At 42.2% G+C, this 14,581-nt stretch overlaps 1 protein-coding gene across 2 annotated transcripts in view; it reads right to left on the reverse strand.

Annotated features, from left to right (window-relative positions):
* Mylk3 (myosin light chain kinase 3) overlaps nt 1-14,581 on the reverse strand; it is a 61,590-nt gene that overhangs the window by 34,179 nt on the left and 12,830 nt on the right. The window contains exon 1 of one of the 2 annotated variants that reach the window (XM_021170588.2): nt 1,567-2,270. The exons of the other annotated variant lie outside the window; for it this stretch is intronic. Within the exon in view, the coding sequence (XP_021026247.1) occupies nt 1,567-2,052 (486 nt within the window). The 5' untranslated portion in view covers nt 2,053-2,270. Of the gene's footprint in view, nt 1-1,566; nt 2,271-14,581 lie in introns of those variants that run through there. 2 annotated transcript variants of the gene reach the window in all.

Here is a 14,581-nt window from a genome sequence, read left to right on the forward strand (position 1 = left end):
ACCATGTTCCATCCATTAGTAAAAAAGATGTTAAAGCTTTAAGATATGTCTTTCTGTCATCTCTTGGGGTTTTTTTTTTATGAATTTAAAAGAAGAATTAGCTTTATAATTGCTTCACTAATTGCTTCACTTGTGCCTGATTTAATAAGGAAACTGTAAGAATTTTAAGAAATGTAAGACATTCAGGGATGATTGAATAACAAGTTCAAATAATAGCAAAATTGTTTACTTTGGTGATATACTAACAGCAGCAAGGCTGTGTTTCTGAGAGAGCCCCGTCTACTTGTTGTTTGCTTGTTTGTTGTAGTGTTGAGTTTGAAACATGGGCTTTGTGCATGCTGGGTAAGTTCCCCTTTAAGCAATACCACTCATTCCAACTTGATCCTCTCCCATAAGGATAAGAACGCTAATTGCCTCTAAAAAGCCCATTACCCAACATTTAAATTCCCTTCCATTCTTCTTTTCATTCCGATGCATGAAAAATGGAGTCTTATGTGTATTTTAAATATTTCAATATTTAAAACTTCAAAAACACTTAAAAAAAAACCCACCTTAAGGCACATTCACCCCACAGTATCCAGGACAACACAGGAAATGTAACATTTGCCTCCAGCCTTGGAGATTTGTACATGATACATTGTACGGTATAGTTCCTAATACAGCGTGCTTTGTAAGTAAGTATGTCCCCAGGAGGGGTAGAATTCACTCCCCACACTCGGGAAAACTAAGGAGAAGGCTCTTTACTGACGGCACTAAGATCCTTCAACATGACGCTATGGGGTTGCTAGGATGAGGAAACAACGACTGGAGAATTAACAGATGAGGTACAAGCATATAAAAAGTCCGTTCGTCGTTCTTCTAGCTACTTGAAGGACTGAAGACGACAATGCCTACTTTACTTGCATAAATTAAAAAACGTTGTTAGAAATAATTTTCACCTTTAGTAGTCTGTCCCCTTCTGTTCTTACATGAACGTACTTACTAAAGGCTGCTGCTGTCTGCAGTACTAGGAAACCCAGCGCACTGTGCCCAGCCTCCCGTGAAGAGAAGCCTTGAGGATGGAGCTTTAGTAAATACAAGACTGGGTTCAGGCTCTCTAGCCCGGAGAAGGAAAAAATGAAAAGGGAGATAGAGGAAAGAAGTTAGAACGATGAGAATCCTCGGGCAAAGAGAGAGAGCGAGCACTTGACCCGACAGCTCTACAAGTCATTAAATCAGCACCGCTCCCCATTCCCCCTTTCTCCTCTCCTTCCTCTCCCTGAGGTCAGACCTCAGCACTCACAGCTAGTTTGTCCCTCATGTCTCGGTTGCCTGGAGTTGCCCAAGGATCCATTCTGACTGGACCACCACCTCATTCTTTTTGTTTTTGAAGAGAATGTGGATCACTGGACTATGTGGAAATCCATCTATGGTCTTTAAATTTCCATCTTTCATTTCCTCTACAACAAGACACAGAATACACAAGGAAACACTGTCTCCAGCTCTCCTAGGAACCATTTCCTGACCCAGTTCCCCATCAGGGTCTCCGGAAACCACTCCAGCCAGGGCAGGGAATCCAGAACCAACCTCCTCGGGGCTATCGGCCAGACTGCCTTTTCTCCCAGGCACAGTTCCTTGCATGATGAAATCAGCCACCTTCGAATTCTGGAATGTGGACCCTACTAAAGTAATAGCCTTGTCCACAGCCACCACCATCTTGAAGAGGGCTTCGAGCCTGGCACCATGCTGGGCACCCTCCTGCCGCACAGCCCTCACCAGCTCCAGGACCTCAGGCCACGCGGCCTGAGCGGTGGTTGGGGGAGTACTGCCAGGCCCTGCCAGACTCAACTCCCGGGGGGCCTCCAGCCGATGCAGATCTTGTTCCAGGTGGTCCATGCCTTGGCACACACACTGCAGCTTCTCTGTGACATCTTCTTGGAAATGCAAGAGTCTGTCGACCTTCTCAGTCAGCACATTAAGTTTTTTGTCCATGGTGGCTAAGCAGGCTCCGCCCAACGCTGGCAGACCGTGGGGGGCCAGACCCTCTGGGTCCTCCTCTGAAACTCCTGACATCCCAATTCTGGTTTGCTAAGGGCAAAGGCAAGGAAACTGAAGCACCACGGATCTGCCTTTCACTTTGGTGCTAACATCGGGAAGGCCATTGTCCTCCGCTGGTAAGAGCCTTGCTGCAGAGCCTCAGCCTGCCCTCCTGACTGAGCTGTTTGGGGGAACGGAGAGGGCCAAGTTCTCTGTGTTTCTGCCTTGTCTATCTTGCACTCAGCCACTGAGAGAGTGACTGGCTGAGTTTGGCCCAGGCCCTTCTCCTGGGGCCTCTTTGACATCATGGTAACAATTAACATTCCTTTTTAAGAGGCTGCTGACTGCAGATATTTTAAGAGTCTGCCCAGAGAAGGCTGGGGCTCATATAGCTCTTGCTAAAGAATGGAAGAAAAATGTCTTTTAACATGCAAACAGGGAAGGGGAATCCACGAGAGCCAACCCTTAAACAAAGAACTGGAGACAACCAAGGAAAGCTGAGAATTAGTCTTCCCCAGGGATGAGCCCTAATTGGTTATCCCACACCAGGTGGTCGGCCCTGAAATAATATGCATACAACTATTGCTAAATAAACCAGTAGAGTGTATTTATAGATGTATGTGTTTTTATACATAAAATAATAACAATAAAGAAAACGAATTTGAGAGGGACTGAGAGGGATTGGATGGAGGAAAAAGAAAAGGGAAATTATATAACTGTAATTTAATTTAAAAGAAAAATAACAGGGTGCTGTTGGTGCATGCCTTTAATCCTAGCAATTGAGAGGCAGAGGCAGGCTGATTTCTGGGAGTTAGAGGCTAGCCTGGTCTAACAGAGGGAATTTCAGGACAGCCAGGGCTATACAGAGAAAACCTGTTTTGAAACAAACAAACAAACAAAATAGAATAGAATAAAATGCAGAAAAACATGTCCTCATTTACATACAAATTCACTTTGATCTCTAAAAAAGGATAAAAGTATGTATACTAACAAACTGTCTTAAAGTAAACTCCTTTGTGATTTATTATCCCTACAGGAGTATCTCCTCAGCTGGACTATGCACAGGGGTTTTCAGAACTCCAGGCGCTGAGGAGACGGAATCCCACAGCCACACATACATTTAATTCCCAACACAAGGCAAGACGAAGGCAGAGTAACCTATGAAGCCCCGCCATCCAGCTCTGCCTTTAACCATCATGAAATGTTAATGTGTCTGCAAACTAAAAATGAGCTTTCTGTTGCTGTTCCATCCTGTTTGGATGGTCCATGATACGTGGATTTGCACTGTCTGTGGGGAAAGTCTACAGCTCACGCCTCTAGCAAACATGCTCGTGGGACCCCCATCTAAACACAGCTCTGAGAAACAACAATCTAGCATGCTCACTAAGGGCAACCCCACAAGTCATGTTCCTTAAAAAAAAATACCCTCTGCCGACATATACCAGCGACCTCCTGGCTCCCTGTAATGATGATGATGAACAAATCAGACAACAGTGTCTCAGGTTCCAAGCTCTCTAGTGTCACAGAGAACAAGGAGGCCTGTGTTCCTGTGCTTTTCAAACACTTCCAAAAATACTGTGCTTGAGTCAGCACCTGAGGTGGACACATTCAGGTCGCAGCTGGTATGGGACACAAAAGAGCCACGGATGTCCCAGGCCAGTATGGCAACTTTCATGCAGCCCCTTGAAGGAAATAGCAGGGCCCGAGAGGAAAACATGCCCAGGCTACACAGGCACATGGTCCCGAGGGTGGTTTTGCTACATACAGGAAGGCACCAAGGGAAGGGGGCTTTGGTGTCCCCCCAGATTCCCTTTACTAAACACAATCAGTTTTGATAAACTGACCTGGAAATCGGAGACCCATAGGCACCATCAAGCCATTTTGCTATTTTAAGTCACAGGTAGCCTTCCAATAGTGTTCTTGCTATGCTTGATCACAACCCCCCCCCCCCACACACACACAAGACACCTGTTCCCCAGCCTGGAGCTATCCAAACTCATTTCTGGGAGTGCTCCTGAGTCTCCGTGGTGGAATGAGCACGGCAAGTTGGAAAGGAACACTGGTCTGTTTTCCTCATGGTGAGATTAAAGACAGATACATGGAGTGGGGCTGTAGCTCAGCTGGGAGAGTGGTTACCTAGGGTCACAGAGCCCTGGACCCAGCATTACACACAGTAACCCAGCACATTATGTACCAGGTACGGACGGTAGTGAATCAGCCTGACAGGGATGAATATTTCCTAAAGAAACATTCGTGTCCCTTGCTCTGGCTATCGGACCATTGAAACATGGACCTGTGAGCCACGGTTCCTGAAAAGATGCTGCCTGTGAAGGTTCCTGCCTTAAACTCCAGGTTTGGGCAACATTTGAAAGGCTGCAGCTTCAGGGCTAAGTTACAATTTATCTTGGGTGATCTTTAGCTTACCAAACAGCTGCGCCTTGTCCATGTCTGTGTTGGACCTCACATTCTGACAAACAGATTAAAAACCTTGGGAATGTACTAACTTAGCACAACCCTAGTCTCCACCAGAGACTGCCATCTCAGGGCTGAACAGGGGGCTCAGCAGCGTAGCCGCCAGGACATACCACACAGTAGCTTACAACTGCCTGCAACTCCAGTTCCTGGGGATTTGACACCCTCTTCTGACATCTGCTGACACCATGAATCATACGGTACATGCACACATGCAAACAAAACACTCATACACATAAAATAAATAAACCTAAAAATAACGTTTTAAAGGGAAGATATCAGATCAGAGAAGATCTGGGGCCTATTAAAATCCCCCATCTCCCTGTAAGTACCTCTCTGTTCCCACCAGTGTTTTTTGGTTTGTTTTGTTTTTGAGACAGGGTTTCTCTGTGTAGCCCTGGCTGTCCTGGAATTTGATTTGTAGACTGGACTGGCCTCGAACTCTCAAGAGATCTACCTGCCTCTGCCTTCTGAGTGCTGGGATTAAAGGCATGCTCTGCCATGCTCAGCCCCAAAAATGTATTTTAAAAGTGCCTTGATTTGTGGCACTCTTTGTTCTGCTACCATAAAAACTCCATGAAACTATTTCCATGTTGAAACAATGTATTTGGAAAAAGCTACAGGTCTTTTCCAAGGACCATGGTCACTTATATTTTAGCTCTAAAAGAAATCATCTCTTACTGCCTTTGAGTTTAGAGCTGTGTGTTAACTTCACACTAGCGTACCCTTAGGAATCTCACGCCTAGCCAGGGAAAACCTAAAGCTGAGCCAGCCTAAGCAAAACTTCCTCCAGAGAGAGAACTTTACAACCTTGAGGGATAATGAAGCCAAATCAGTGATGGGTCAGAGACATGCAGGAAGGGGTCTTGACTAGGCCTGTTTAGACATGCGTAGTTCTCGGATCTGCTTAACTCTAAACGGCAGGACCCCTGAAGGCAGACTTGGGTGAGACTCACTGGGTTTATTTGTCCCTTTTCTTAAAGTGGCCACATTGAATAAATCTCTCTTTTTTTCCTGATTGTGGCTATTAAATTTGGTTCGTGGCTCATTGAGAAGTGAATGATACTATGTTGTTGGGAAACAGGCTGTGACCTATTTAGTAACAACCAAAGACACTATGAAGGGACCAAAAGACACATTTGGGATGGCTGCCACCTGCAGATGGTTGGCTTTGGATGGAGAGGAAAGACTAGAAGGTTCTAACAGCTGCGCCAGTCATATTATTTCAAGGACTTTTTTTTTTTTAAGATTTATTTGTATGCACATTGGTGTTCTGCCTGCGTGTATGTCTGTGTGAGGGTGCCAGATCTCCTGGAACTGGAGTTACAGACAGTTGTGAGCTGCTCTGTGGATGCTGGGAATTGAACCCAGGTCCTCTGAAAGAGCAACTAGTGCTCTTAACCACTGAGCCATATCTCCAGTCCCCATCAAGGACATTTTTCTATCTTATTACTTCAGGCAGCATCAGCTGCTTCCTACATATACTTGGTGAGTTACATGGTAAGACTTTGTATCACAAACAAACCCACTTCTGTTGGATTATTGCTATGCTTTGTCCTTATAACAAATCATGTGTTAGTGATACATATAAGATTTTTATTGAGGTTAGGATATAAAATAATAGTTATGCATGCTTGTAAAGGGTCCTTATTAAAGTTCTTTTTTCAAAGGCTGGAGAGATGGATCCATGGTTAAAAGCACCTGTTACTCCTGCAGAGGACTCAGGTTCAGTTCCCAGTACCCATATGAGGCAACTCACAAGGGCCTGCAACTCCAACTCAAGAGAATATTATGACTCTTTATGACTTCAAAAAACATTTGCACTCATGTATATACACACATGTGTGTATGTAGACACATTTAAAAATGTTTTAATTTCATTGTCAATGAACATTATAGGAAATATAATTCTACAAATAGTAATTTTGAGAATCTATATTAGCTTCCTTTATGTATGATTTTAAAAATATATTTCATTAATTCTAATAAAAAAGAGAAAAATGGCTAGGTGTGGTGATGCACTCCTTTAATGCCAGCACTCAGGAAGCAGAGACAAGCAGATCTTTGTGAGCTCAAGGCCAGCCTTGTCTAAAAAGTAAGTTCCAGGGCAGACAGAGCTACACAGACAAGAGAGAGAGAGAGAAATTAGTAGTTTAAATATAATGAATTACTAATTTATTAAAATATGCCTTTATTAGGTGGTCAGAAAAATATCTAAACTGCTTTTGCTAGACAAATGTAATATTTTGGGGATTAGTCTGAATATGAAAATATTTTATATGATTTTTATACCTTGGTCTATTTTATTTTATTATTTTTATTTTATTGATCTCACTATGTACCCCAGACTGGCCCCAAACTCACAGAAATTTGCCTGGCTCTGTCTCTGCCTCTGCCTCTTGAGTGCTGGGATCATGTCATTACCACTCTGTCTGGTGGTCTATTTTAAATATATATATGAAAATATATAATATATGTATGTACTAATATATATGTATGTACACATATGTGTAAATATATTAAAATATGTGTATATAATTAATATTAAAATGAGTTAATTTTACTATTGTGATACTGCTGAGAAATAATATATTTGCTGTGAATAATATTATAGAATTAGGTATTTTAATGTCTAAATCATATTATAGAATTAAATATTTTAATATCTAACATGTTGCCAGGAGTCCAGGAATTGGGCTTCCCTTTTGTGGATGCTAAATCTCGTGTATGGAGAATCTGGAAACAAAATTAGAAGAAAACTCAAGGTCCTTTTGATGGAGTTTGAGAACAGGGAAATGGGACTGGCTAGACATTTGGGTTGCTGAGGGAAGAAAGGAGATTTAAAAAGAGCCTTTTGAATTAGAGTTCCCCCAAAGGGAGGGGTGGGTCTCAGTAACAGAGATCTGTATGGGGCTGGATGGAGGAAGGGCTCTCCAGAAAGAAAACACCCAGAATGTAGAGCAGAAACTTGGAATTTGAACCTGTTACCAAAGGAGGGGTAGAAAGTGTGTGTCATGAGTTAGAACTCAAGAAAATTGGACAAACTTGATGCTGAGATGCTGAAGACCTCTAAGAGGTCACAGGAAGACAGAGGACATTTATGTTATGATATTTAAAACAGATTGAAAGGTTATGTTTCTACCCAGGACCTGAGAGGGAACTGAGCTTCTCTCCCTGTAATGGAGGCATTGGCTTTCCCTCAGACCTCCACCAAGCCATAATACCTGTGTCCTCTTTCCATCTATATTTCCATCATTATTTTCTTGTGTCTTAGCCAGGAAATGGGAGATGAGGCCCATCTTTAATGGCCTCCAATCCTGCTAAAATGTGTCTCCTGTCTAGTTAACAAGTTGGCATAAATCTACATTATAAAATATTTAAGGTAAGACCAGTGTCATTCAGATGGGCAGTGATGACATGCCTTAATCCCAGCACTCAGGAGGAAGAGGCAGATGGATCTCTGAGTTTGAGGTCAACCTGGTCTACAGACTGAGTTCCGGGATAGCCAGGGCTACACAGGGAAACCCTGTCTCAAAAACCAAAACCAAAACCAAAACAGTGTAATTCACAAAAATATATTAGGCTTAGTCTCCATCCATTGAACTATTAAATTCAGTTCTCATATTCATGTACAACATACTCTCGTGATACATGCAGTATGATGTAACTCTGACAAATGCAACATGATGAAAATGCTAGTACAATTTTTGTTCACAGAGCTGGAGAGGTGGCTCAGTGGTTAAGGGCATTGGCTATTCTCCTGGGGGACCTGAATTGAATTCCCAGTACTCATATGGAGGCTCACAGCTGTCTGCAGCTCCAGTTCCAGGGGACCCAATGTCTTCTTCTGGCCTCTGAAGGCACCAAGCATGCACATGGTGCACAGACATGCTTAAATCCGGAACACTCATGCACACTAAAAAATAAGAAAAATAATTTCTTTTTAAAAAAAAGAAGATTATATCTATATACCTGTATCTATATATCTGTATATAGCATATATGACAATTTCAACATTAAATCTGTTTAGAGGCTTGCTTTTACTTTTCTGTATTTTTTTAATTTATAAAAAGAACCCCATTCCTTTGTAGTAATATAGAGAATTAGCACCCTCTTCTCCATCTTTATGTGACTATATCTTCCATTTGTTCCTTTGTTCAAATAACTCTATTGCCTTCCTGTATTGAAACCTGTCTCTTAGGAACCTTGGTGCTGCAGTAGACCATGCTGGGTGTTCTGTACTTGAAACTTGGCCGTGGATAGATGATCTGCCTACTCTACCAGAGGCTCTGGATTTGATTCCCAGCACTGCCCAAAATGGGAGAGTTGAGTCATGTAAGCCTGTAATTCCAGGGTGGAAACTGGAGGATCGTGACTCCAAAATCATGCCTGGCTTTAGCCAGCTCCAGGTCCACCTGTCTCAAAACAAGAGGAAACTACATTGTATATTGGAAATTATGATGTTGTTTTCTCTCTTCTGCCAGGACTGTTTGTTAAGCTATTAGATGAATGTAGAAGTTTGAATGAGCTGTCCCTCATAAGTCCCTGGCTCCAGTTGGGGGTTCCTGTTTGGCAAGGCTTAGGTGGGGTGGTATGGCTAGAGGAAAGTATGCCAGTGGGGGTGAGCTTAGAGGTTTCAAGACTCTCTCCATTTGCAGTTCCATCTCTGTGTTTCCTGCATTTCAAGAGGCAAGCTCCCAGCTGTTTCTGCCTCCGTGCTATGGTGCTTGATGCCATGCATCCCCACTGGGATGGGACTCTTCCCTCTGGATCCAAGGGCATATGCCAAAAATAAACCCTTTCTTCTACAAACTGTCTTGGCCATGGTGCTTTATCACAGCAAAAGAAAAGTAAAAAAGACAAGGAACTCTAAGAGGACTTAATAAGACACTATTTTTTAAAGAAGAAAAACACTCCTAGAAGAATCTGCATGTCTCTACTATCTTGCACCCATTATCTTGCCTTACGAGTCTATAGTTTAACTTAAATTTATCAGTTTTCCTCTTTACATGAAAAAATGGACAGGCCTAAGAGATAGCAGTTGTTTACGCTTCCTCTTTACCCAGTCTCTTTTAAAAGACACATCTCATCATAAGGAGACATTGAACGCACTGTCTGGTTACTGCTCACTTGGGTTCAAAGCAGCCCAGGGAAAGCAGAGCAAAGCCAAAGTCTGTGAATGCTTTCCCTTTGTTTCCCACTGTCTGCAGTCCGACCATTCTTCCCTGGTGGATAACATATTAGTATTTTGCCCCCCGTTGACTGGTTTGGAAGAGTTTCTGTGTTTGTGTCTTGTGTTCTCATCTCCAAAGTATGACTTAGAAGATTTCACTAGAGATAACAAGCCAATTTTTTAAGTTTTCATTTTGCTTAACTATATAAAAGGTTTCACTCAATTGAGAAGTTCATCTAGTTATTGTTACAGAAATATTATACTATTCTTAACAACATTTTAGAATACTTGTGGGTTAAAATATTAGATGTAATTTAATCTTTCAAGGATTCAAAGTGAGCATCTGTTGATACCCAAAATATATTTAAATTCTGTTTTTCCTTTCTAGTCATCCACTGACTATGTCATCAACAGTTCAGAATCATGAGGATGTGAAAGTAGACTGTTTTGGTTTTTGGCTCTTAAAATATGGGTGGTTATTTTAAAATAATTTAGTACTTTGTAAAGCATTTATTTGATGAAGACCTGGGAAAATCACAAGGCAGTCTGCAGCCTTACATCCTTATGCCATTTTATGGCATTTTCAAACTGAAGTCCATTATTCTGCTCTTAATAACATTTTATAGTTAACCTAAAAGAGAGGAATTGACATTTTGTTTAAAAAAAAATGTTTCCAGATTCGTTTAAGATTTGGCTGCAGGGGAAACAACAGCAGCAGCTGCAGCCACAGTCAACCCAAGCGGTGGGCACATCAGGTATGAGTGGGTCCTGTTTCCTCTTGGCTTTGAGCCAGCCTAAACTAAGCGTGGAGAAATCAAGGCAGCCCCGTGGTTGTGCCCAGGATGGGAGAATGACAGAGTGGGGTGGGGTTGGTGTGGGGGATGAGGGAGGGTAGCTGAGAAGAAAATGCCTCCCATCCACAAACTGTACTGAAGTTTGCTCTTTTAAAGCACCAACGGAGGCACTTTGTTGTACAGTCCTGATGTTTTTCTTCAGTTCCTGTAGTTCTCTACTGACTCCTGAAACTGACTGGTACCTGCTTAAAATGGATAATGGTAAGCCTATGGAGTCCTACCCAACCCCTGTGGAAAGGGTTTCATAGTCAGCTTAAACAGCACCTTAATTCTTCCATCTGGACAACCTTGATGATTGAAACCCTGGTATAAATCTGCTTGCCCTGACAAAGTAAGTATTTCTTATTATATACAAGATGCAGTTGCTCATGATCTATTTTTAGCAACTGACCCTCTTCCTTACTCTGTAAGAGGTCTAAAATTTTAGTCAGTGCTGCTGAACATTTGCCCTGCTGTGAGAAAAGTTCTGAATCTCACTTTCATAGGAGAAACTGGCTTCACATATTTAAAAAGACTGCTGTATAATTTTTTTAAACTAACTTTTTTTTTAAGATTTATTTATTTATTATATGTAAGTACACTGTAGCTGTCCTCAGATACTCCAGAAGAGGGCATCAGATTTCGTTACGGATGGCTGTAGGCCACCATGTGGTTGCTGGGATTTGAACTCGGGAAGTTCAAAGAAGAGCAGTCGGCGCTCTTAACAACTGAGCCATCTCACCAGCCCCTGTATAATTCTTTTATGTAATGGTGCTCATTGCTTTGGCTCTGTTATCTACATAAGCAATCTATGATATAAACCTTAAGGAAACATTTTACAAAGATGATAGTCTATAAGATGGAATTGTTGTTGACACTAATCTTCTCTAGGTCGTGTGTATTCCTGTGCTGTATAGTTCTATGCCAATTTGACACAAGCTAGAAGCATCTGACTGGAGGGAACCCCGGTGAGGTCATGCTTCCTTAAGTTCCAGCTGTGAGGCATTTTCTTGATTAGTGATGGGGGGGTGGGGGAGGCCATCCCACTGTGGGTGGAGACATCTCTGGGCTGGTGGTCTTGGGTTCTATAAGAAAGTAGGCTGAGCAAGCCATGAGGAACAAACCAGTAAGCAACACCTCTTCATGGCCTCTGCCTCATCCACTGCCTCCAAAGCCCTGCCCTGTATGAATTCCTTCAATGATGTGCAGCAATATGGAAGTGTAGCCAAATAATACACCCTTTCCTGCCCAATCTGCTTTTTGGTCATGGTGTTTCATAGCAGCAATAAAAACATAAACTAAGGCACCCTTTTTTCCAATCTAGTCAAGGTGAATAAATCTCCTCTTTTTTTTCTTTTTCCTATTAATCTGTGTCTTTTAATCACCTTAATGAGGAGGGATGACTGAAACTGGCTTATCAGGACATAGACTCTAACCCTAAGTCTGATAACCGTTGTGTACACCTGTAGTCTCAGCATTTAGGAGTTAGAGACTTAATGATCTGAAGTTTAAAGCCTGCTTTGATGCATGACACCTTGCCTAAAAACAACAATAAAGTTTCTTAAAAAGACACATAAACCAGGCATAATAAACACATTCCTACATCCCCAGTACTTCATCGCTAAGACAGGAAGGTTTCAAGAGAAACCCGCCATGTCAGGGAAACATAAAAGAAGAAACAAAGCAAAGAAACAACAAATAAAGAGTCCTTGGAAAACGAGATTTGGGGAACACAATGCTCCATCCTCTCTTCCGCAGGACCTCATCTGCCACAGAAATCACCTGCACTTAGATGCACTCCTTCCCCATCAATCGACCCTTGGTTTTCCCCCAGGAACCAGAATTTCATGGCTCAAACTTTGGGAAATAGCTGCCTTGAGAAATCTCTGGAAGTCCAACCCTCAGCCAATCAGATCTGTCGCAGTCAATGACATAAGCTTTTGTGGAACTAAGTTCCCACTAGAGTCTAGGCAGTCCTCTGATCTCTGCAAGTTCAACACGTTGAACTGCTTGACACATTGTGTGCTTTACTCTTACTAGTGTTGAACCTCCAAGAGAAACCATGAAGCCCTGGGAAAATACTGAAAGGCCAAAAGAGACATGCAGTGTCTCAGATACTGTCTGTCTCTAAAGATGGCTACTTAAATTACCAAAAGGTTTGCCCTACAGCTCCCTGAAGCAGCAAGATTTTAAGGCAGCTTTCATGGCCACTTTGGCCAGCTGCTGTTCCAAATCCCTCATGGAGTGAGCTGAAGGTAAAATGACAGCTTCAGTTTGGGTGGTGTGTGTGGTGTGGTTTGAATATGCTTGGCCCACAGGGAGTGGTACTGTTAGGAGGTGTGGCCTTCTTGGAGGAAGTGTGTCACCATGGGGTGGGCTTTGGAGGTCTCCTCCTAGGCTCAGGCTCTACCCATTGAGGAAGAGAGCTTCCTCCTAGTTGCCAGAGGATGTCAGTTTTCTCCTGGATGCCTTTGGATTGAGATGTCATCCTTCCCACTATGATGACAATGGACTGAGCCTTTGAACCTGTAAGCCAGCCCCAATTAAATGTTGTCCTTTATAAGAGTTGCCTTGGTCATGGGGTCTCTTCACAGCAATGGAAACCTTAAGATACCTGGCATCCTTGGAGCTAACAGCATTCGTTGGCTTATTGTGTCAGAAGACTAAGGACTAGAGTGGAGGAGGAACATATCCACCTCTTGATTCAGCCTCAGTTTGCACAGCAGAGGCTGATTTAAGTTGCCCTGCACCCTTAGCCAAGAGTCAAGCACAGCAGGAGAGGCCCTGCTGAAAAGCTGCTTTTAAAAAGGAGTCCACAACTCCTTAGTTCTAAGGCAAATAAACTCATAGCTGTTTTTTCCTAGAAAAATCTCTTCAATTGTGATTATGGGGTTCAGCAAATGACAAAGTGCTTTTTCTTGAAATTATAGCTAGAAAAAGTAAAAATTCTTTGATTGGTCTAAATTGTTTTGTTTTGTTTTGTTTTTTTCGAGATAGGGTTTCTCTGTGTAGCCCTGGCTCTCCTGGAACTCACTCTGTAGACCAGGCTGGCCTTGAACTCAGAAATCTACCTGCCTCTGCCTCCCAAGTGCTGGGATCAAAGGCGTGTGCAACCACTGCCCGGCAATTGGTCTAAATTTGTAAGATTTGTGTAGCCACTTCATTTGGTTTCTGACTGTTCTTAAAGGTATAAATATGCTCTGCATGTCTTGGTTATAGAGTATTGGCTTATAAATTATTGGGTATGATTTAAAAGGTGTAATATTGGTAACAAGAAAGTTAGCTTAAAACTGGTAACTCTGGGTTGGAGTCATTTTAAACAACACATGGTATGAACCAGCCCAGGAAAACCAGGCCTCTAAAGATATTTCTAAATTGGGATAATGTGGGAAGCCATTCCGGAGCCGGACGGAAATCTATGCCAGGCAGTAAACAAGCCCATATTTGGTGGATAGCTCGCCCCTAATTCCTGATTGGCTGAGCAAGCCTGCCTGGTGAGGTGATGTGACCTGTGGTGATTGGTTGAGGCATGGTTGTGGCTTGAGTGGATAAGCTTGTACCCCGAGGCGCGGGGGATTTGAAAAGAGAAGCTGCCTGAGTAAACTGCTTTAAGAAGAACCGGTGGTTGCGTTTTCCTTGCTGGTCGAGTTGGATGCAACAAGATAATATTTTATGTAATTCTTATCCTAGAAATTAGACTTAAAAGGGATAAGATTTAAAACAATATCTCTTTAATGTAGCATTAGAAGTTGTACTGTTATGCATTCATATATAAGAATTGGCAGCCAAACTTCATAATGTGAAAGTGATGCTTTTGATATTGATTTTAAAGAGAATGGATTGTTTAAAATTGGGTTTTACTTTCCAAAAGTTATGGTTATGCTCTAATACGTCAAAATTAATCAAGAGGAGGAGTTATAATGACTCTTCTCTTTCCTTCAATGTGACCAATTGTTCTGACTCAGTCATGGACTGGTCTAGAAATCAATCCAAGATTGGAGATTCCTATTATAAAGATAGCTATAAATCTTTTTTTTTATCAAAATTTTAAAATTAGGTATTTTCTTCATTTACATTTCAAATGCTA

Source organism: Mus caroli, chromosome 8 (genome assembly GCF_900094665.2).
Source record: "Mus caroli chromosome 8, CAROLI_EIJ_v1.1, whole genome shotgun sequence".
NCBI lineage: Eukaryota > Metazoa > Chordata > Mammalia > Rodentia > Muridae > Mus > Mus caroli.